The sequence below is a fragment of the Gopherus flavomarginatus genome, chromosome 25, assembly GCF_025201925.1.
Source record: "Gopherus flavomarginatus isolate rGopFla2 chromosome 25, rGopFla2.mat.asm, whole genome shotgun sequence".
NCBI classification, from domain to species: domain Eukaryota; kingdom Metazoa; phylum Chordata; order Testudines; family Testudinidae; genus Gopherus; species Gopherus flavomarginatus.
Window position 1 is genome coordinate 13,707,327 of NC_066641.1, and position 21,795 is coordinate 13,729,121.

Sequence of the window (21,795 nt, forward strand, 5' to 3'; positions counted from 1 at the left end):
CCCGAGGGAGAGTCAGTGGTGGAGTATGTCCTGACCTTCCGGGAAAGACTGGCCGAGCTCATGGGCCTGGCCAGGGAGAATCTGGCCCGAGCCCAGAGGAGGCAGAAGGTCTGGTATGACCGCACAGCACGAGCCCGTGCCTTCGCCACCGGGGATCAGGTGATGGTTCTTATCCCCGTGAGGAGAAACAAACTCCAGGCCGCCTGGGAAGGGCCCTTCAAGGTTATCAAGCAACTGAATGAGGTAAACTATGTGGTGGAGCTGTCAAACCGGGCACATCACCGTCGGGTGTACCATGTGAACATGATGAAACCATACTATGACAGGGGGAATGTGGTGTTGGCCGTGTGTGGACATTGGGAGGGGCAGGGAGATGACCCCTTAGTGGATCTATTCCCTGGGACAAAAGCTGGTTCCCCCCTGGAGGCGATCCCCCTCTCTGAGCAACTGACCCCGGGCCAGCATGCTGAGATCAGAGGGGTGCTGCATCTGTACCGACAGCTGTTTTCCAACCAGCCTGGACGCACTAATTTGACTGTCCACCGGGTGGAGACGGGGTCACACCCCCCTATAAGATGCTCCCCTTTTCGGGTCACTGGTAAAACTGCCCAGGATCTTGAAAGAGAGGTCAGGGACATGCTGGCTTTGGGGGTGATCCAGCCGTCGTCCAGCCCTTGGGCCTCGCCAGTAGTGCTGGTTCCCAAGAAGGATGGGTCAATCCGGTTCTGTGTGGACTATCGAAAGCTCAATGCCATCACCGTATCTGATGCCTACCCTATGCCCAGGCCTGACGAGCTCCTAGACAAGCTGGGAGGTGCACGGTACCTCACCACTATGGATCTTACCAAAGGCTACTGGCAAGTGCCGCTGGACGCAGATGCCAGGCTGAAATCAGCCTTTATCACCCCTCTGGGGCTCTATGAGTTTTTGACCCTGCCCTTCGGCCTCAAGGGAGCGCCGGCCACCTTCCAGCGCCTGGTGGATCAGCTACTGAGGGGGATGGAGAGTTTTGCCGTGGCGTATATTGACGACATCTGCGTCTTCAGCCAGACCTGGGAGGACCACGTGTCCCAGGTTAAACAAGTCCTGGACCGACTCCGGAAGGCTGGGTTAACAGTAAAGGCTGAGAAGTGCAAGGTGAGGATGGCTGAAGTATCTTACCTGGGCCATCGGGTGGGGAGCGGCTGCCTGAAGCCGGAACCAGCCAAGGTGGAGGTGATCAGAGACTGGCCTGCTCCCCAAACCAAAAAGCAGGTCCAGGCCTTTATTGGGATGGCGGGGTACTATCGAAGGTTCGTGCCCCACTTCAGTGCCATAGCCGGCCCCATCACTGAACTGTGCAAAAAGGGGAAGCCAGACAAGGTGATCTGGACTGAGCAGTGCCAGGAGGCTTTCCGGGCGCTGAAGGAGGCTCTGGTTAGCGACCCAGTTCTGGCAAACCCAGATTTTGACAAACCCTTTATGGTGTTCACCGATGCCTCAGACACGGGACTGGGGGCGGTGTTAATGCAGGAGGATGAAAAGGGGGAGAGACACCCTATCGTGTACCTGAGTAAGAAGCTGCTACCCCGGGAACAAAGCTACGCGGCCATCGAGAAGGAATGCCTGGCCATGGTGTGGGCCCTTAAGAAGCTAGAGCCATATCTCTTTGGGCGACACTTCACCGTGTTCACCGTCCACTCTCCCCTGACCTGGCTGCACCAGATGAAAGGAGCCAACGCCAAGCTCCTGAGGTGGAGCCTGCTCCTGCAGGACTATGACATGGACGTGGTCCATGTGAAGGGAAGTGCCAACCTGACAGCGGATGCGTTGTCCCGGAGAGGGGGCCCTGAACTTCCCCAGGTCACTGGGCAGAGTGACCCCGCTCAGTTCAGTCTCGAAGGGGGGAGAGATGTGATGCAGTAGGGACTGTCTGTGTGGGGAGCGGGAGAGCAGGGGAGGACTTTAGGAGATGGACGATGCCAGAGCCTGTAACCTGAGCTAGGTAAGGGAGGGGAAAGGTCAACACCTTTGCCCGGGAAGGGGACAAAGGAAGGGAGTGGCAGGAGGGAAGCAGTTGGAGTTTGGGGCTTGGGGCTGTGTGGGCGGAATTCAGGGTATCCTAGCTAGGATCCAAGCACCCTGAAAGCCCAGAAGGACTCGGTGGAGGGGTCCTGACTGTGCCTGCAAGCTCTGCTGTAACCTGCGTTCCTGTTGTCCAATAAACCTTCTATTGTACTGGCTGGCCGAGAGTCACTGTGGGTCCCAGGAAGAGGGGTGCAGGGCCGGACTCCCCCACACTCCGTGACACCCCAACACACAAAAAGTGAATGGGGGTCCCCCTTGAGCTGCTCGGGGCCCTGAGCAATTGTTAGGCTGTTTATGCCTAGTGCCAGCTCAGGACCACCCAGCCAGCTCAGGCACTGAGCAGGCTGGCACCTGCCAGGCCAGCAGGGCAGAATCCACCCCAGGCTGGCACCTCCCAGGCCAGAATCCACCCCAGGCTGGTTGGTGCCAGCTGCAGGCACAGAGGGGCCAGCACCGCCCAAACCTCCACGAGGTGGCAGTAAAAGGCCAGAGATGGGCAAAGCCAAGGGGGGAAGCGGAGCCTATAAATCCACTTGGGAGGTTGCTGAGAGTTTCCAGGGGGCATGTGAGGGGCACCCCAGGCCCCTGGCCAAGGCTCTAGAGTGACACCCTGTGGACAGTGCAGGAGCAGCCCTGGCAACTCCCTCCCCAAGACTCTGCCTGGTGAAAACTCAGTGCAAATTCCAGCAGCTCCTGGGCTAGCGCTGCCCGGGATAGCAAGTCCGGCCAATGGCATCGCCCTGCCAGCCCCATGCCATGGCATCGCCCTGCAAGATTGCACCAGCCCCACACCAGCCCCCACCATGGCATTGCCCTACCAGCCTCCTGCCAGCCCCTGCAAGATTGTGCCAGCCCCCCACCATGGCCTCACCCCGCAAGATTGCACCAGCCCCCACCATGACATCACCCCACCAGCCCCATGCCATGGCCTTGCCCACAAGATTGCACCAGCCCCCCACCATGGCATCACCCTGCCAGCCCCATGCCATGGCATTGCCCACAAGATTGTGCCAGCCCTCTGCCATGGCATCACACTGCAAGACTGCACCAGCCCCGTGCCATGGTATCGCCCCACAAGATTGCACCAGCCCCACACCAGGCATCAACATGCCCCAGAATTATCAGCCCAGAGAAGGCGAGAGAAGTGGCCCTGGCTGAGAGGAGCAACCCCAGTGAGGGAACCTGCCTCTCCCTTCATCCTCAGCCCAGCCCATTCCTTGCCTCCCCTCCCCGTCCCTCCGACGCTGGGAGAGAAAGTGCCAGCTGGGCCTAGCTCCTGCCCCCAAAGGCCCCCAGGGGGTGGAGCATCCAGTGTGCCCGGCTCCCGACCGCTCGGCTTCATAACCCAGCCCAGCAGAGACCAGGGCTGCGCAGTGTTGATTGTCTGCAACAGTAACAACCCCGGGGCCAGCGGTGAGAGCAGGGCCGGGAGTTCTGGGGTCACTTCACGGGGCGGGGGCCACATGCCACAGGGCCCAGCCAGTCACCCCCTGGAAGCTCTTGGCTCAAGGATGTCCTGACTCCCCTCACACACACCAGCTGGTGTTTGGCACTTTCCTGGTCCTGGGAAGTGATGAGACAGGAACCGAGGCCTCGTCCCTGCGGTGCAGCCGGGCTGGGGTGATCCTCCAGACCCCGCAGGGCTGCGTTCAGCATCAGGATTTCAATCCCTCCACCCTGCGCCACATCCAACAGAGCCACCCTCAGCCCCAGCTGCCAGGCCAGGCTGCTCCCCTGGCCCCACTCCCTCTGAGCAGGCAGGTGCTCATCCCAGCTGGCCCCATCACAGCGAACAGGGCTGTCAGAGCAGGGGAAGCAGGGGTGGGCCTGCTCCCACACCCAGCCAGCAGCTGGGCCAGGCAGAGCCACCATGCTCAGCACCAGGCCAGGCTGGCAGGAGGCTCTGGGCACTGCCAGCTCCCACCCAGGGGCTGCCCATTGTAGCAGAGCCTGGGAAAGTCTCTACTCCAGGCACTGCCCAGGGGGATTGAGCAGCTACGGTGGGGCAGCCCCTGCTCATCAGAACAAATGGGCCTTACGCAATCTCCTGGAAGCTGCCTCCCTTTGAGAGTTACAGCAGCAGACAAGGCCTCTGAGTGCTGTGAGCCAGGAGGGGTAGAGCTAAGGTGCATGGGGGACCCCGGGGCTGTGACAGCCCCAGACCCAGCGCGCGGAGGGGGAGCAGACAGATTAAGAGACATGCCTGGTGTCAGGCAGAGGTAATGGGACTCAAGCATCCTGTGGTCAGGCTCCTGCGTACCCCTCAGGACACACACACTCCCCGAGCTGTGCGTGGAACCCAACCCAGCAGCCCCTCGGCTACCCACGAGCTCCCTCCCCGGGGCCATTTCATCTTCTCCCCCCAGCTTTGTTCCTGGCTCAGGCAGAATACAGGACCCTGGGTGGCAGAAAGCGCCGAGCTGGAACCAGGGTTTGATGTTGAGAGTGAGACGGGAACGGCTGCTGCTTCCCTCCTGCTGCCTTTGATCATGGCTGGCAGCCCGCGGCGCTGAGCGCGGGGGGCAGATGGACCCCGCTGATAAGCCTCACTGGGGGCTGCGTGAAATGGGCTTTGCTACGGCACAGTCGGGGCTGGGACCAGCATGGGTGGGGAGGGAAGAGAAGGACAAGGGGGAGCTAGGAAAGAGTGGGCCCCTCAGCTGCCTATTCCCCCGAACCCAGGGCATAGGCCTGTGAGTCTTTGCCTGTGACTCACCCTTCTCTTCCGCCCCCCCTGCCCACACACAACCTGGGGCCAGAGATTGGACTTAACGCTGCGACTGTGTCGAGCTGCCACAGCCTCCCTGCCCTCCCAGCGCAACCAGGGCCTGGCAAAGGGGGAAGAGAGAGGAGGTGGCGAAGCTGGGAGAGCATATTGCTCATGACCCTCCCTTGCTGGGGCCCAGGCAGGACTTACCCCAGGAGACGGGTGGTGGGGCTCAGGCCAGAGGAGAATAAACCCATGTATTCAGAGTACCCATATTCCACATCACTCAGGTTACCGAACACAGGAGGGCACGGCCCAGAGACCGTGGGCAGCACAAGGAACCACACAAGGGCTTTGCTACTGTCTCCCTGTGCCACGAACACCCCAACAGGACAGTGCCCTCTGCCCTTCCCCGGTCCTGAGCACACTGTGGAGCTGAGGGCTGATCTGCCCTGACTTGGCTTACAGGGAGAGACCCTGGCATCACCCCTTTGCCTACAACAGTTCAGGCAGCAGGGGCAAGGGCAGGGATCGTGGAGGCCCCACCACGAGGACTGGATGGTAGGAAATGCTCTGCATGACAGGTACACCTTGGCTGCAGAGTTCATCTGGCTCCTATTGCCTCTTCCAGGCTCTGACCGCCATCTCGCCTTCTCCCAGTAACCAGGAAAGGCCGAGCTCCCAAGGGCCACTCAGCAGCACCAGCCCTCCTCTGCTGCGTGCCCGAAGGTCTCCCTCTCCTCTTCCCTGGCACTAGTGGAGATGGGGAACTGCCGGAGACGCAGCCCCAGCTCAGCAATGGAGGTGGTGGTGGTTAGTGGTGAGCAGGGGGACTCTGGGAGAGTCCAATACTTTGGACTTGCTGGAAATCGTAGATTCCAAGCTGACCACGTCCTGAAGAGGGGTTGGGAAGGGAAACCCTCTCCTACAGCTGGAAAAACTTTGCTCTCAAGCCCCTAATCCCATGACCACCTGGTGCCAACTCCCTGTGCTGTGATCCAGCTACGGGTGTCAACACAGAGCCTGCGAGCAGCCAGGCAGCTGCTCCGTTTGTCGGTAACTCTGCAAATAGCTGGTTTCTGGCCTCCGGCACCCAGGCGCACCTTCATGGGGCAGCCTCAGGCAGCAGCTGGCATTTCAGGGGGAACGTTTCCTCTCGCTGTCTGTCCCCCAGAACACAGCAGCTAGGTTAGGCTGGAGTGAATCGGCTTTTTAAACCCAGGCTATTGCAGCTCCATCCCACCTCAGTCCTATCAATCACGGGAGCTGACGCTGGCAACGAGCACGTTTCTCCCCCAGTGCTCATCACACAAGCCATGAGACACCGCGGAGATGCTGCCTAATGAACAAACATCTGAATTATGGGACTTTTACCTCCTAACTTCTTACTAAGCGGAAGAGTAGCTTGTACAGTCAGCAGGCTGATGACTGAGTGCTGGGGGGGTGGGGGCAGTGGGGGCCAAGCACAGCAAGCGACAGTGCAGCACTGCAGCCTGCCACACTCGCTGCAACGGGTAGACTCTTCCCCCACATCCCATTGTGACTCTGCACCCCATACTCTTCAGTGATAGGATAGGACGACGGCATAATGACAACGCAAAATAAGGCAGGTGAGGTCACTGGAAAGGTTATGATTTGCTGATTATGATTATCCTATTTGTATGCATGTAGGATTTTTGCCCCCCTGGTTATGAATATTGACTCTCTATTTCACACGTATCTATTCCTGGACAACGCCCACTAGGCAAAAGCCTCTCAGTCTAGATGGCTGGCTGGGAAGGGCCCATCAGGTTAACGAAAACAACAGGCCTTAGGAGACACTCATCTCCTACCTGGGGAGCCTTCCTGAGGATGCTACAGGGTAATGGCTGCCGTGACACTACAGGACATGTGACCAAGTCAACTGGTGCCAGGCTCCATCTTGGGATGTCAGTATTTTTCCCCACTGACTGGCATGGGACCCAAGATTTGAAACAAAGGGTTCCTGCCATATGCAAAAGCTATATAAGGCAGGGGAGTGACATCATAGTTCTTCACTGACTCCCCACTCAGGAAAACTCCTGGAAACACCTGACACAGACTGAACAGAGGGAAGGGCTGGACCCAGGCGAAAGGGATTTCTAGCCTGTGTATGGAATGCCTGGGGATTCCAAGCTGTGAGCAAGTGCAGTTTGCCCCTTCAGAATCGGCAGCCTGCTTGTGTCATCACTTACGGGGAGGATCTGCTATTCATAGCCAATCCACTTAGTGTATTTGTATATTTGCTGGGTAACCTGCTTAGATTATAAGTGATAGCAAACAGATTAATCTTCTGTAGTTCAACTTGGTTTTGCTTTATCTAACACCAGTGTGTGGGATTCATAATTCAGGGAGGAAGCTGTTGCATATTCCCCACCATGCTGAGGGAGGGGGTGAATTTTATGAGCTTATGCTGTACAGTTCCCTGGGCAGCACAAGATGGCATAATTTTGGATTTATACTCCTGAGGGGGTGCAGGCCTTAAGAACTGGGAGGTGCCCTAGCTAAAGCCTTCCCATGCAGGGGCTGGTTAAAGAGCCTGCCTGCATGTTCTGCAGCTGGGTGTGTCCCTACCTGTATGGACACTGGTGAAGGTGCAGGCTGAAGCCTGGAGGGCTTGTCAATAGCAGTACAGTGTAGAAGGGAGCCCAGGCTGGTGGGTCAGGGGCACTCAGTGGTACCCCAGTTCCAGGTGGCAGCCGTTACCAAACAAATGCCAATGGCCCAGGGGCTGGCGCAAGTAGAAAAATCAGCTCACTGCAGCATGGGGTTAGGGTGTTTTATTCTTTGCTTTGGTCTATACAAAAAACTTACAGAAATAATAAAATCCTCAGTTCCTGAACCACATTCCAAGAACATCCATTCCTTTCCAACGGAAGCAGTAAGCCATCAGATCTAGAGTTGCTTTAAAAATGCATGAAGAGAGGGGAAGGAAACACCACTCACCAGAAAGGAGAGAGTCAGGTTAAATTGTGCAATAGTTGACTGCTACAAGGACACATTTTCTAGCGGTTAGAGTCACTCCTCTATCGTAAGGACAGTTACACTGAAATTCTGCTCACCCACGTCTGATCGGAAGGAATAAAGCCCTTGACACATCCCTTGGGCTAGAACAAAGATTGCGGGAAAACACAGCACCTTTTGTTTTCTGCAAACTCACTGGATTTGCTATTTTTAATTTAAAGTTCGTGGAAAGCAAAAGGCTCACTTTAAAATGTTAGATCATTTTTGTTAAATGCTAAACACAGAACAGGAAGTGGGAAGTTAAAAAGCATGAACTTAAAATCAGACAGCAAAAGCCATTTGCACCATATTAAAAAATAAAAGAAATATATATTTATAGAAAAGACTATTACTATTATGCCAATGGAGTTTGATAATGACGCAGAAGTCGCGTGTTTTAAAGCTTCAGAAACAGTATCCTGGCTTGGCTGGAGGGTGTTTGAAGCAATCTCAGGAGGAAAGGGCCTTTTTCACAGACCCACAGCAAAAAAGAAATAAAACAAATCTAAAAATAAAGCCTCTGGTGGGAATGGAAAAGTTTGTCTCAGGCACTTCTGTCTCCCGAGTCCCTCTTGCAGGCGCTCGGTTCTGGAGCCACCCTCTTCTGGCCAGAGAACACACCTGCAGCAGACCAGAAGGAAGGGCCGTGTCAGACAGCTGACGGGGTGTGACGCGGGAACAGCAGCTCTATCAGAGTGGGGGATCGTTTCGAGGACTAGGGGAACCCCAGGCACTTGGATTCTCTGGGGCTAGACTGGCCAAGGCAGAAGGCATGCTGGAGGGGAAGTCCGGCTTAGCCTCGCCTAGGTACTCCACCCAGTCTCACGGTAGAGCAGGCAGCCATGCCATGGCTTGGCCATATTTGCAGGCAGCTGGACAATGGTTCCCATGCCACCGTTCGCTTGGAACAATGGAAGAGAGGAAACTAACCCAGCTACCCATGGCCAGACTTGTGGGGAAGGGGCTGGGAGGGCATGGAGACCTCATAGACCTTAAGGTGAGAAGGGACCATTATGCTCATCCAGTCTGACCTCCTGCACAACGCAGGCCTGCTCTGAGGGGTGCACAGCTCTCAGTACCATGGGACTGTCTGGAGCTAGCACTAGGGGGCAGAAGGGGTGATTTCCCCAGAGCCCCCAAGCAGCCAGGAACAGTGGAAATGCTGGTCTGCAGGATGGCAGCAGCCATGCACCTCAGCTCTTAAACCCTCCCGTTCCCTTCATCCCGGCCAGCCACTGGCATGTGGACTGCAGCTCGGCCAAGCTCGTCTGCTGCCCTCTTGTTGGAGACGAGGAGTGTCCCATCCCTGGGAGCCTCACCCCAGACTGCGCTACATACTCTCTTCATTGCTTGGGGACTGCTGACCTGCTAAACCCCCTGCCAGGCCCTAGCCCAGGAGCCCAGAGGTGGGGAAGGACACGCTGGCAGAGCAGATGTGCTCTGGAACGCCTGGCAGTCCCAGAGCTGTGCACCAGACACCAGGCTATCAGCCACAGCTCAGCACAGCCATCCTCCTCCAGTCTCAGACAGGAGCAGAACAATTCCCTCCCTGCTGCCCAGGTCAAGGCAGTCCCTCCTCCCCTCCCAGCTTGGCTCCCCCATAGGCAAGGCAGCGGTGGCCATACCCTTGTGCAGTGCCTGAGGAACGGGTTAGGCAAGCATGTGTTCGGGGTAGTGCCCTCGGACGCCATCGCTGTAGGTGTCCATGGGGTAGTCTCCGTCCATATCCATGTTCATGTCCAAGGCGTCGTCACCCGGATACATACGATAACCAGCGTCCATATCTAGCCAGCAGAGGGGAGAGGGCAGCTGTCAGCCTGTACGCCAGCCACTGAGCAGAGAATTAGCACCAGCTCCGTGCTCAGGTGGGGACACTCCAGCTCCCATCCGAGCATTACAGCCGCCCTCCCGGCCACCAAGCCTGCGTCAGAGCTGGGAGCCATCGAGGCCAAGGCCTGACAGGTGCCAGCACCAAATACTGCAGGAGACCCCCACCATGGCCAGATATGGAATAACCGGCCCCAGGGAAAGTGTCTTCCTGACGCTGTTGGAGGCTGGTCCGTGCCCTGACGCAGGAGGAATTAAAGCCCCAGCTGGCCTTGGCCGGGGGGACAGCAAAGCTCCCGGCGTTACGCTTCGCCTACAGGCAGCAGCACCATGTTCCAGAGGGGAGCAGACGCTGACAGGACTCGAGTTTGCTGAGCCATCCTGCTCCAGTTCGAGTGAGGCTGTGGCTCCCAGGAGGCTCAACGTACGGAGCATGGCAGCGCCACGCTGCCAGCCACCTGGGGCCTGCGTTTGTTCACAGCCCAGTGTTGAGTTCCCCTGTGCCCGGACACTAGCACCTGGCCAGCCAGACGTTCACAGAGCCCTTGCGGCCCTGCTGCCAGCCCAAGTGATGCCATGCTGAGGAGCAGAGGCAGAAGGCTGCAGCAGCCTGACGGATGCTTCCGGCCGAGTGGCCCAGCAGGGCCCCCAGCTCAGACACACCGTTTGGACCCCCGGCAGGCACCGACCCTGCCGAGCTTGGCATTCTGAACTAAGCGCACGCCCAGCACTTACCCTCCGGGTATGGCTCGTTGATCGGGATCATGCTCTGCGCCTAGGGAGGAGAGACACACCGGTAACCCGAGGGCGCAGATGGGGTCAGCCTTCTCATGGTGCTTGGAACAGGCCCATGCTGGGAATTAGCTCTTCCTGGCAGCAAGGGCTTTTGGGAGGAGAGTAACATGACCCTGTGGTGCTGGGTCCCTGCAGTCTCTGGCCAGCTCCCTGCCTGGAGCAACGAAGGCTCCTGGAGCCCCTGGGGTGGTGCCAGTGCTGAGCTGTTTTACTGGAGGAATCACAGTTCCTGGGGCACGGGGTGGGGCCAGGGCCTCGCTACCTGGGGATGCTGCATGCGCATCACTATCTGTCCAGCTCGAGCTGATAGCAGCCCCAAGAGGCCACTTGTGGCCAGGATTCTGTGCCAACAAAAGACGCCTGCTGCAACAGGGAGCCCAGCTGCCACGGTGCCCCTTTGCCCACCAGCCCCAGTGCAGGGAGACTCAAGGGTGGTGGCTGGAGCACGTTGGACCAGTTTCTAAATGGAGCTTAGATGTTCCAGCCCTGAGTCCCACAGCACAAGCATTAAGCCCTCTGTTTACTAACCCCTCCCACCTAGGAACAGGCACCCCCATGCGCTGCCTGCCCGGCCCCCACCCTTCCCACTGCAGACAGTCACGCGCTCAGGGCTATGCGGATGTGGCTCACGTTCTTCCCAGCCCAAGTTCTACGACAGATGCATTTAACCAAGGAGCCTCTAGAATCCCCTGAGGAGGGACCATTCCCTTGGGCCTTCTGAGCCACGGAGGCACCCGCGGAGCCGAGCAGCCTCCCAGACGCCCTGGGTACAAACCCCATTCGTGGGCAGGGTGGCAGGAGAACAATCTCATGGAAGACAATAGCGCTCAGCTCCAGGGGAGGGGAGAGCCCCTGTGGCACTCCCAAGGACCATGAGCTGGCCCCGAACGGCTCGAGAAGGAAAAGCAGCCCCCAGCCCTTCCCAAACAAACAGGCACTCACAGCTTCCCAGGCGGCAGGGTCATGTTTGAAGAGAGAGTTGGTGAGCTCCACGGAGACGCGTTTCCTGTAGTCGGGGTTTTTGTCCTCGGAGATACGGAACAGCACGGCCGCAGCGTAGGTGGCTGGACAAAGAGGGGGAAACGTTGAAAGGGGAAACGTCTAGATGCCAGCAAATGGCAGAGGGAACCGCGCTCCTCTCCGGGCAGATGGTTGAATGATTTTCACTTCAGTGGGGGGCTCTGCATGTAATTACGTTTCCTGTCGCCACGGGACTGTCACAGTAGCTCTCCCACCCCATTCCCAAAAGCCTCCAAGCTCCAGAGTCCCCGGTGCCGCAGCACCATTTCATGGAGCAGGGCCTGTGCGCTGTCCTCCAAACCCTGGGGCTGGAGTCTAGTGTGAGAAGGAATGTTGGGGGGGCGAGGTAACAGCACTTCCTTTACGAGCGTTTCCTGGCCTAGCAGCCCTGTGTATTGCAGAGAGGGCCACAGAGAGGGCACCGAGTGTAGGAGACAGTGGGACCCTGTCAGCTGGCTCGGGGGCCTGGTGGTGGCACGCTGGCTCCGGGAGCTGGCATGCCACAGCACCCACTCTCCAGATGGAGGCGGCCCCGAGGCAGCCAAACGAGAACGGGACAGAACCAGGTACTGCTGAAGGCGCTGACTGAGCAGCTCGGTGTGAACCCTGCTGGGAGTCCCAGCTCCGAACGTGCGGCTCCAGCTGGCTTGGCTCACCTGTGCCTTCGTTCCTGGAATGCAGAAGCTCCATCAGCGGAGCAGAGGCCCCCTCGGCATCAATCGTGTCAGCAGCTTCCTTGTCCTGGGCCAGCTCGCACAGCACTCCGGCTGCCACTCGCTGGATGTTCTCCACCGGGGAGTAGAGCAGCTGTCGGGGGAGAAGAAGAAGCAGTGTGAGGTGACAGGAGCTGCAGCCGCCTCCCCACTCCTGGCACCGCGAGCTCTGCCACTGCAGGGCTGTTCACGAGCCGCTTCTCCGGCTCCCTTCACTCAGCCCCGAGGCAGCTGGCAGTTCCTGCACGTGCCAATCAGACGCACAGGGGCTCAGAGCAACCTGGACCACCACAAGCCACCGGGGCCTCCCGAAAGCACCACACCCCCACCTTTGCCTTGTGCTGCAACCCGAAGCCCAACCTGCACAAAGAGAGGAATCGTGTTGAGTCGGAAGATCTCCATCCGGTTCATTGGGTCCCGGGCCAGAATATGCAGGGCTCCTGTGCACCCCTCCACTATCTCCTCCATCTTCACTCCATCCTGCAAAGGGAGCAGTGATCAGCACTGAGGGGCGACAGGTGTGGAACGCACAACGCCACAGGACAGGCCAGGTAGATGGCCGGAGGGGGAGGATAGCGCACAGCTCCTCTGCCCCACACATGCCTGCTGACAGAGTAGTTACATCCTCCAGGGATCACCCAGCAGGGGGCGCTCTGAACACCAAGTGGCCTCTGCTTAGAGACCAGTCCTTGTACGGAGGGGAGGGCCTAGGCCTGCCATGCCCGCAGCACTGTGCGGAGGGCCTGGCCAGAGCTCACAGGAAGACAACTGCACCACTGCCCGTTCTGGCGCGCACACGGCCGCTGCTGCTGCCAGGGGCAGTCACCGGGGGCAGGAGCAGCTGCTGTAGCTACGGCCCGGTTACAGCAGCCTTACCCACATGCCGGGCAATACCCAGGGGGTGTCCAGGGGCCGAGTGGAGGCTTCATGTTCCAGAATAAGCCAACTCAGCAATGCCCTGTGCTCTGGGAACCCTGGGACACCGGGCAGGCGTTCCCCTGCTCGGCCATTGGCCCCTCCCGCATCTGTACTCACTGTGTACGGCTGCTGTGTGCCAGCTGCTACATGGCGCTGGGCGTCTTGGTGAGCCTTCACCAGCAGCTGGACCAGGCGAGGGATCACGGCAGCCTCCTGCAGCGGAGCGTGGTTAGCCGGGCACAGGGCCAGGTTGCGGATCAGACCGATAGTGGCCTGGAAGAGAGGAGGAAGAGGCCATCAGACAGAGCAGCAGCAGCTGTAGGCGCTCAGGACTTCTCCATTCGAGAGAGGAACTTGATGTGCCAGGAGCAGGACTGTTGGCGTTTTAACCTCCTGTGCCCCCAGCAGGAGTCTGGCTGCAGAGCCTATACGGCACCAGCTCTGTACACACTCGGCAGGGGGTTCAGAACCAGCCGCCCCAGCTCACCGGCGCCAGCCGCTACCTGCCAGCACCTACAGCGAGAAACCACCTTCCTCCACTCACACAGCTCATGCAGCAGGTGGTGGCTTTTAAGCCTCTAGTCAGCCTGCAGTATTTCCATAAAGGGATCCACCTACTTCCCTGCTGCTGGGAGCAGACAGACAAATACTGATTCAAGAGACCAGCCCCAGCCCCGTTCTCTTACTGCCTGCAGCACGCGATTGGGGGCAGACAGGGAGCCAGAGCGCCCTCTCCTCCGCAGGGAGTTCAGCAGGGGACGTTAACATGGCTCACTGGGCATCAGGCAGAGCTCCTCTGAGCCCCAGCATCTCCCCACAGCCCCTCCTGCAGTTTTACCTTGACCAGCGGCCACTGGTTGGGCTGGTTGAGGAGCTTGACGATCGCTGGGATGCCGTAATTGAGCCGCACTGAGTTCTGAGCCATCTCTGCCTCCGGGTGCCGGCTGGTGAGGTGCCGCAGGGCGCAGACAGCCGGCTCAGTGATGTCCTCCTTGTCACCCGCCCTCAGGATGGTGTGGATCAGGGCTTCCACCCCGTTGGACTGCGTGACCAGGGTCTTGTTTTTGCTGTTGTTGCAGGTCAGGTTGGAGAGGGTGCCGGTGGCACAGGTCAGCACGTTCACGTCGTCCGAGCTCAGCTGGTTGACCAGGATCTTAAGGACACCATCTAGACCCTCCTACAGAACAGGGAGTAGGTGACAGTAGAGGCAAGATGTCGCCACATTGTCCCCTTCCCCTGGAGACCACCAACCGCAGCACGGACAAGCCAACAGACTAGGCCTGGCCTGTCCCCTCCTCACTGGGCTCAGCTCTGCAGCCCCCACAAGCTGCATCGTAAATAGCCCCAGGTCCTTTCCCAGAGCTCTGCTCCCTCCTGCCCCACTGCGTGATAAGGTGGAAGCAGGGCTGCTTGTCTGTTCACACAGCTGAGCCATCCCACATCAAGCAGGAGCCTCCGTGCAGTGAATCCTCTGCCAAAGGGGCTGCATCAGGCCACGGGGAGCTGGGAAAGCCATCTCTGCTCGGATTGGTGGAGGTGCCACAGGAGGCCACGTGTCACCGGATTCACCATACACCTCACTACAGCTGCACAGGAGCCCTCATGCCAGCTCCCAGCAATGCAAGCTGGCAACAGCCCTGGCCCATGAAGGCCAATAGGCCTGGGAGTCAGCAGCCCAATGCTTTGGAGATATCCCACTCCACGTGCCATGAGAATGCTTAGCTAGCCCGAAGCCTGGCAAGCTGGTTTCAGGGAGATGGCAGCTCTGGCATTGGGGAACGTAGCCAGACTGTGCCAGGCTTCAGGGGAGAGGGGAGAAGTAAGGTGAAGTTAGCAAGTGTTGCTGTCAGAGCATGCTGGCAGGGGAGGAGTCAACACACAGTCCCTGCTGCCTAGGCACAAGCAGCATTGGATGACCACACGGGTGTCATTGCAGAGGGCCTGGCGAGCTCCAGTCCCCACCCTCAAGCGAGCTAGAGGAACATGATCATTTTAGGGTCAGGGATTCAGAACCCCAATTGCACACCATCAGGACACAGCCTCAAAGGACGCGTAGCCGCTTGGTAGAGACAATGCACAGCATTGTACAGATGAAGGGGAAGACAGTGAAAGACTCGCATTCCTCTGAACAGCATTCACACCAACCAAGCCCGTTCACCCACACCCTCGTGCCAGGGAGATTAGAATGGTAGAGGGCAGAGCGCCCGTGGGACCGAGACAGCCATCAGCTGGAATGTCAGGCAGACAGCGACACCTCAGCAGGCGGGAACGTTTCCTGGAGGGCCCTCACAAGGGAGAATTATAAAGCTGAAAACTATCCCCCCACCTCTCTGCTCTCCCTCAAACCCTGCTTGGAGCATGCAGCAGGAAACTGGCGTGTTTTTATCTGGTCACACCAGAGATCTGCCCATTTAACTCCTCAGAGCGAAGCTTACAAGGTACCACCCAGATGCTGTCCTTCCCCTGGGAACCAGGCTCCCTCTGGGGCCCCAAGACTGTGCTATTTGGGTCTACGGCTTGGCAGACTCTAGCAGACCTGAGAACATGCACAATTCAACAACCCTTCCCCATACCAAAGGCCAACTATTGTCCCAGCTCAAGCAGGGTGTCCCAATGCAGTAAGAGTCTTGCTCGCGGCAATGTTTTCTTAGAACAAGAGTCCCAGGCCTCTGGACTCCTGTAACCATAGCTAGCTCTCCGTACTGTTTGGACAGCATGAGTGACAGATGTGCCAGACATGTGCAGCTTTACTTAGGAGTTTAGTCTCTTCGCCAGGTTTCCCTGCCGGAAACATGCAAGTGATACAATCCCCAGCTGTTCAGAGCAGCATGGCAAGCCAGCACGCGCACATTGGGTGATCGGGAGGGTCACTAGTGGCACGACTGTGGGATTTAAGAATAGCCAGAAGGACAGTGGGAGATGGGATGGGGGTCTTGGGTCCTGGTTAGACAGAGGACATGAAGGAGTTAAGTCAGTAGACAAAGCTGCATTCCTATTTGCTATTCGGCAGAGCCTGACCACCAAATGTTTCATTTGTTAATCTCACTGGAGACTGAGTTACATGCCTTCCAAAAACGATCCGAAATACTTTCCATGCTGCATCAGCCCCTAATCCATGGAGAGGGGAAGGCCAAGCACCATGTGGGGAACACATCAGGAAGCAGTGGAAAGGCGGCGGAGGGGGGGCATGTCTGTCAGCGGAACCCCTGGTGTCAAAGCAAGGAGCTTGGGGAAACTTTGGGGGCGTCTTCCTCATCCGGACTGCACCCCGCCCTGCCCAGCCTTGCTCCCACTCTCCTTCCACAGATACTATCAGCCTGACAAACAATGGCTTCCTCGCCAGGTGTTGGAATAGTCTGGCACCAGCCCTGGGAAGTCAGAAGCAAGCCCCAGCACCGGTTCTGCAGCAGAGGAACACAGACGCCTTTCCAAGGGTGCTGACGCCTTGGCCTGGCTCCTAGCCCCAGCCCAGTGGGCGCGGTGAATGGGCTGGCAGCGCCCAGCAGCATGTTCTCACAGGCTTGCAGCAGGGGAAGGGCTCGCCTTCTCCCCACTGGGTCCTGGAGATGGAGTGCAAGTCAGACAGGCAAGGAGAGCACAGACTGCCATCCTCGTGTGAACTGGCCCCCAACGGCTGCTGGGAGATCCTGAGCACTACCCTGTCAAATGCTGGCTTCCTAACCAGCCCAGTGGACGGGGGAAGCAGTAGATGGGATGTACCTTGATTTTAACAAGGCTTTTGACAGTCCCGCACAAGAGTCCCATAAGCCAACTAAAGAAAGGGTCTAGATAAAGTTACTATAAAGGTGGGTGCCCAGCTGGTTGAAAGCTACTCGCTGAGAACAATCTATCAATGGTTCACTGCCAAACCGGCAGGGCACCTCTAATAGGATGCTGCAGGGTTCAGGCCCAGGTCCAGAACCATTCAATATGTTCATTAATGACTTGGAGACTGGAGTGGAGAGTCTGATGAGAGGGTCTGCAGATGACACCCAGCTGGGTGAGTCACAAACACTTTGAAGGACAGGATTAGAATTCAAAACAAATGGACAAATTAGAGAATTAGTCTGAAATCAATGAGATGAAATTCAACAAAGACAAGTGCAAAGTACTTCAGCTGGCAAGGAAACAAATCAAACGCGCAGCTGCAAACTGGGAAAGAACCGGGTAGGCTGAATTAGTGCTGAAAAGGATCTGGGGGTTCTAGCGGGTCACCTATTGAATCTGAGTCAATGTGACACAGCTGCAAAAAGGGCTGATCTCATTTCGCGGCGTAGGAACGGGAGTGTTGTACATTAGACACGGGCGGTAACTGTCTCACTCTGCTCTGTGCTGGTCAGGGCTCAGCTGGAGTCCTGGGTCCAGATCTGGGCACTGCGCTTTAGGTAAGCTGCGGACAAATTGGAGACAGCCCAGGAGAGAACAATAAAAGGGATCCAAGGTTTAGAAAACCCGACCTGTGAGGAAAGGTTAGTTAAAATCTGGGCATGTTTAGTCTTGAGCAAAGGAGACTGAGGGGGACCAGACAATCTTCGAACACGTTAAGGGCTGGTATAAAGAGGACGTGGATCAATTGTTCTCCATGGCCACTGGAAGTAGGACATGTTATGGGCTCACTGGACATTAGATATTAGGAAGAACTCTCCGGGCAGTTAAGCTCTGGACACGGTTCCATGGGAGGCTGTGGAATCCCTGTCACTGGAGCTGTTCAAGAGCAGGTTGACCATACACCTGTCAGAGAGGGTTTAGGTTTACTTGGCCCTGCCCCAGCTCAGGCGGCTGGACTTGGATCTCTCAAGGTCCTTCCAGTCCCACATTTCTAGGATTTCCATTACTTCCTGCTGGCCCCATGGCAAGCATACCATAGCAACCAGATTGTGAAGGGAGCTGCTTCTGGGAGTCAAAGCTGGGAAACATCATCCCCTCTGGAGTGTGGATGTTGGGCTCAGCGCAGAACAGGCTAAGATCAGGTATCCCCCCTCAGAGCACCAGGCAGGTGATTAATGCTCTACAGTCTATTCAGGAACAGGCCTTGGAAATGCTTATTTGAGGCCCCTACAACGCCTGGGATTCCTGTGCACTCACCTGCTTGGTGGCCACATCAGAGAGGTTCCTCAAGGTCCACAGGCAGTTCTGTACGAGCCTCGGGCTCGAGCTGGTGAGATGTTTCCCCAGAGCCTGCATGCCACCTGAAGGAGGGAACACAAAAGCTCAGTCCAGCTGCAATTAGCCCCAACAGCCGAGCCACCCAGCACCGTCAGCTCTCAGAGAGAGGCTACACATGGGTCTGGGCTCTTCAGAGAGCCCTTTGCAACACTAAGTCTGAGGCCACCCTCTCTCCTTGTACTGTACAGACACAAAGGCAGCAACACAGCTGGCCAGCAGGGCCAGGAGCAATTCTGCCCCCTCGCTTCTGGGGGAGGACATGTGTCTGCACAAGTCTCAGCACAAAAAACCAGCATCTGTCCTCAAAAAGTTTCCACTGGCCTGTATAAGAAGCCAGAGAGTATGAGTGCCCAACTCGTGGCAAGGCTGGGATGGCAACCCTGACACAAAGACACTAATCAGAGATTAACCCATCCCTGTAGCTTCGCTACTGCACTGGCTGCTTCCATAAAGGGCCCGCGCCTCAAGTAAAAGCGCTAACAGGTCCACCTCCCGTCAGAGGCGTCTGTGCACCAGAGGAACCAGTTACTACGACCTCTGGGAAATGCCTCTCCTCCATACGAGCTCTCTGGAAACAGGTGACGGCCATGGGAGCAGAGACCCAGCCAACATGGCAAGGGATGTGCCAAGACAGACTGTCACTCCGTGGCATTCGAGCGAGTGACAAGCGTGGGCAGCATCCTGGCAGCAATAGCGGGGACTGTAACCGGGTGGCGTTAGAACACGAAGTTCTAGACAGTCGTACGGAAACCTAGAGGGACCAACCCCACAGCAAGTGCTCAGGGAAGCTGCAGGGATGGAAGGTCACACGGGGGACATGCGCACGAGCACTGGGGGACAGGTGCTGTTTGGGGAGAGCTGCCAGAGGTGCTTTTTAACTTCACTGCAATGGAAGGGGATGAGAGAGCTGGGAAGCTTAATAAGGGGAAGTGTTAGGATGTTACAACTAACACTGTCATCTTAGAGGGTCTCTGATGAAGGCCTCATTAAGAGTAACAGGCAGCACAGCTGAGAGCAAAGTGATGTGACAAATCTAAATTAAATCCACATCACATCTTGCTGAATCAGAGCACGGTACAGAGCAGCTCAGGGACTTCTCAAGCCATAACTGACATCAAAGTAGGAGCCCAATGCTGCTGGTTGCTGCTGGCCCGGAGGCTGAGACAGGGCATGTGCCTTGGAAGAGAGCAAGTATCCAGCGGTGCCTGGAAAGGGCCACAACCCAGTTTGCTCCAGCTACAGTCTGAACCAGCCCCCTCCAGCTCAGGCCCACCCCCCGCCTTCGCAGGGCTCACTCACCGGCCTCCACAATGGCAGGCTTGTTGCTGGGACACACAGACAGGACCTTGAGCACCCGGCTGGTGGTCCAGAGCAGCTTCTCGTAGGTGTAGCTGCGCATGATCTGCACCAGGGCTTGGGGTCCCCCATTGGCCAAAATAATCAGCTGCAAGAGAAAGCACCGTTAGCTCTCCAGAGGGTGGCCACAAAGAGTGTCTGCAGATATCAGGTGCTGCCAGAGAACTCCAGTTAACCCCTAACATTTACACTTAAGCCACCAAGCAGGGCACTACTGCATTAGCAGGAACATCTGCTCTGCTCTCCTGACTCAACTGGATCCAACTCCGCGTGAATGGGAGCCTCACAGCTCGGTTCCGCACTGGAAGTCAAAACACGTCAAAATTGTTCCCCCGCTCCCATGCCCAATATAACAGGGCTAGTGGCCTAGGGGGTGGCAGGAGCAGTAGATGCAATATCTTGATTTTAGGAAAGCTTCTGACACACAGTCCCCCATGAGGTTCTCATAACCAAACTAGGGAGATGTGGTCTAGACGAAATGACTTGAAAGGTGGGCGCCCAACTGGCTGAAAGACCAGACTCAAGAGTAGCTATCAATGGTTTGCTGTCAAACTGGCAGGATGTGGGGTCCCACAGGGGTCAATCCTGGGTCCAGTGCTATTCCTGATGTTCATTAATGACTTGGATAACGGTGCAGACAGTATGTTTATGGAATGTGCAGGTGACACCAGGCTGGGAAAAGGTTGTAAGCACTTCGTAAGACAGGAGCAGAATTCAAACCAACCTTGACAAATTGGAGAATTGGTCTGAAATCAACAACAGGATGAAATTCAACCAAGACAAGTGCAAAGTACTTCACTTGGAGGGTGTGGAGGGAGGGGGGTGCGTGTGTATCAAATGCACAGCTGCAAACTGGGGACTAACCAGCTAGGTGGTACTTCCACTGAAAGGCAGCTGGGTTCTAGCAGATCACAAACTGAATAGGAGTCACTGCCGTGACGAAGCTGCGATAGAGACTAATCTCATTCTGGGGTGTATGAACAGGAGTGTTGTGTGTAAAACCCAGGAGGGAACGGTCAGGCTCCACATGGCACTGGTGAGGACCCAGCTGGAGTCTGGTGTCCAATTCTAGGCACCACATTTTGGAAAGATGCGGACAAATTGGAGAGAGTCCAAAGCAGAGTAACAAAATAGGTTAAAAAGGTTGAGGAAACCCGGACTACGAAGGGCACGTTTAGTCTTGAGCAAAGAAGACTGAGGGGGTACCTGAGAACAGTTGGCAGACATACTAAGGGCTGTTATAAGGACAACAGGGATCAACTGTCCATGTCCACAGGAGAAGCTGTAACAGGTTTAGTCTGCAGCAGGGGAGATTTGATGAGCTATTAGGAAAAAGTCTCTAACTCTCAGGGTCGCTCAGCTCTGGAACAGGCTTCACAGAGAGGCTGTGGACTCCCCATCACTGGAGCCTTTTAAGAACACCTGTCAGGGATGGTCTAGGTTCACGTGGTCCTGCCCTAGTGCAGAGGGCTGGACTTGACTTCAAGGCCCCTTCCAGCCCCACATTTCTGTGATTCTATAACCAGGGCACCAGGATAGTCTGCAGGTCCATTGTGCAGTTTAAATCTGACTCAAACTTTCAGGATTAAAGTCACAGGACACTAGACTAGACGGCCCACTGCACTTTGTGTGCAGCAAATTCAGTGCAACTTCCCCACCCAAACGCCAAGAGCCTCACGCAGACCAGCCACTCGGCCCGAAAAGGATTAAGACTTAGGCCTGGTCTAGACTCAGTACGGTCAACACAGCTACGGCACCCAGTGGTATGAGAAATTCCACCCCTGAGCATTGCAGTTCAGCCCAGCCCCCCTCCCTCCTGGTGTAGACATGGCTATGCTGCTGCAGTGCCCACAGCGTAGACTCGGCCTAACTAGCAGCCCAAAGGGTTTGCTACTATTCCCTGTAAGTAACTTCTCTGGCGTCTGTAACAGGAGATCCAGTTTCCGCTGCACACGCAGCAGGCAGTACCTGCTGGCAATAAACGCTGTGTTTCTGTGCTACTCCAGGCAGACAAGCCTTTGTCAGGAGTGTTTACACACAACTACCGTCACATAGGAGTAGGGAAAAAGAGGGTCTTTACGGCTATAAACACATTTCTGTACTGTCCTTCCAGCCTAGACAAGTCTAGCAGGAGAGCGAAACTCGCCATGGGAAGCAGGATGGACTGAGAGGGTTGGGCTAGAACCGCTCACCTGCTGCAGCTGA

The 21,795-nt window shown here is 56.8% G+C and overlaps 1 protein-coding gene across 2 annotated transcripts in view; it reads right to left on the bottom strand.

The window, feature by feature from the left end:
- Positions 1-7,557: 7,557 nt before the first annotated feature.
- Positions 7,558-21,795, bottom strand: part of JUP (junction plakoglobin) — a 49,991-nt gene continuing 35,753 nt past the window's right edge. For both annotated transcript variants that reach the window (XM_050935219.1, XM_050935220.1), the window contains exons 6-15: positions 19,534-19,678; positions 18,154-18,257; positions 13,907-14,245; positions 13,186-13,341; positions 12,511-12,630; positions 12,094-12,244; positions 11,360-11,481; positions 10,358-10,397; positions 9,421-9,579; positions 7,558-8,416 (exon numbers count right to left, since the gene is read on the bottom strand). In XM_050935219.1, coding sequence (XP_050791176.1) covers positions 9,446-9,579; positions 10,358-10,397; positions 11,360-11,481; positions 12,094-12,244; positions 12,511-12,630; positions 13,186-13,341; positions 13,907-14,245; positions 18,154-18,257; positions 19,534-19,678 — 1,311 coding nt within the window. In that variant the 3' untranslated portion in view covers positions 7,558-8,416; positions 9,421-9,445. The remainder of the gene's footprint in view (positions 8,417-9,420; positions 9,580-10,357; positions 10,398-11,359; positions 11,482-12,093; positions 12,245-12,510; positions 12,631-13,185; positions 13,342-13,906; positions 14,246-18,153; positions 18,258-19,533; positions 19,679-21,795) is intronic.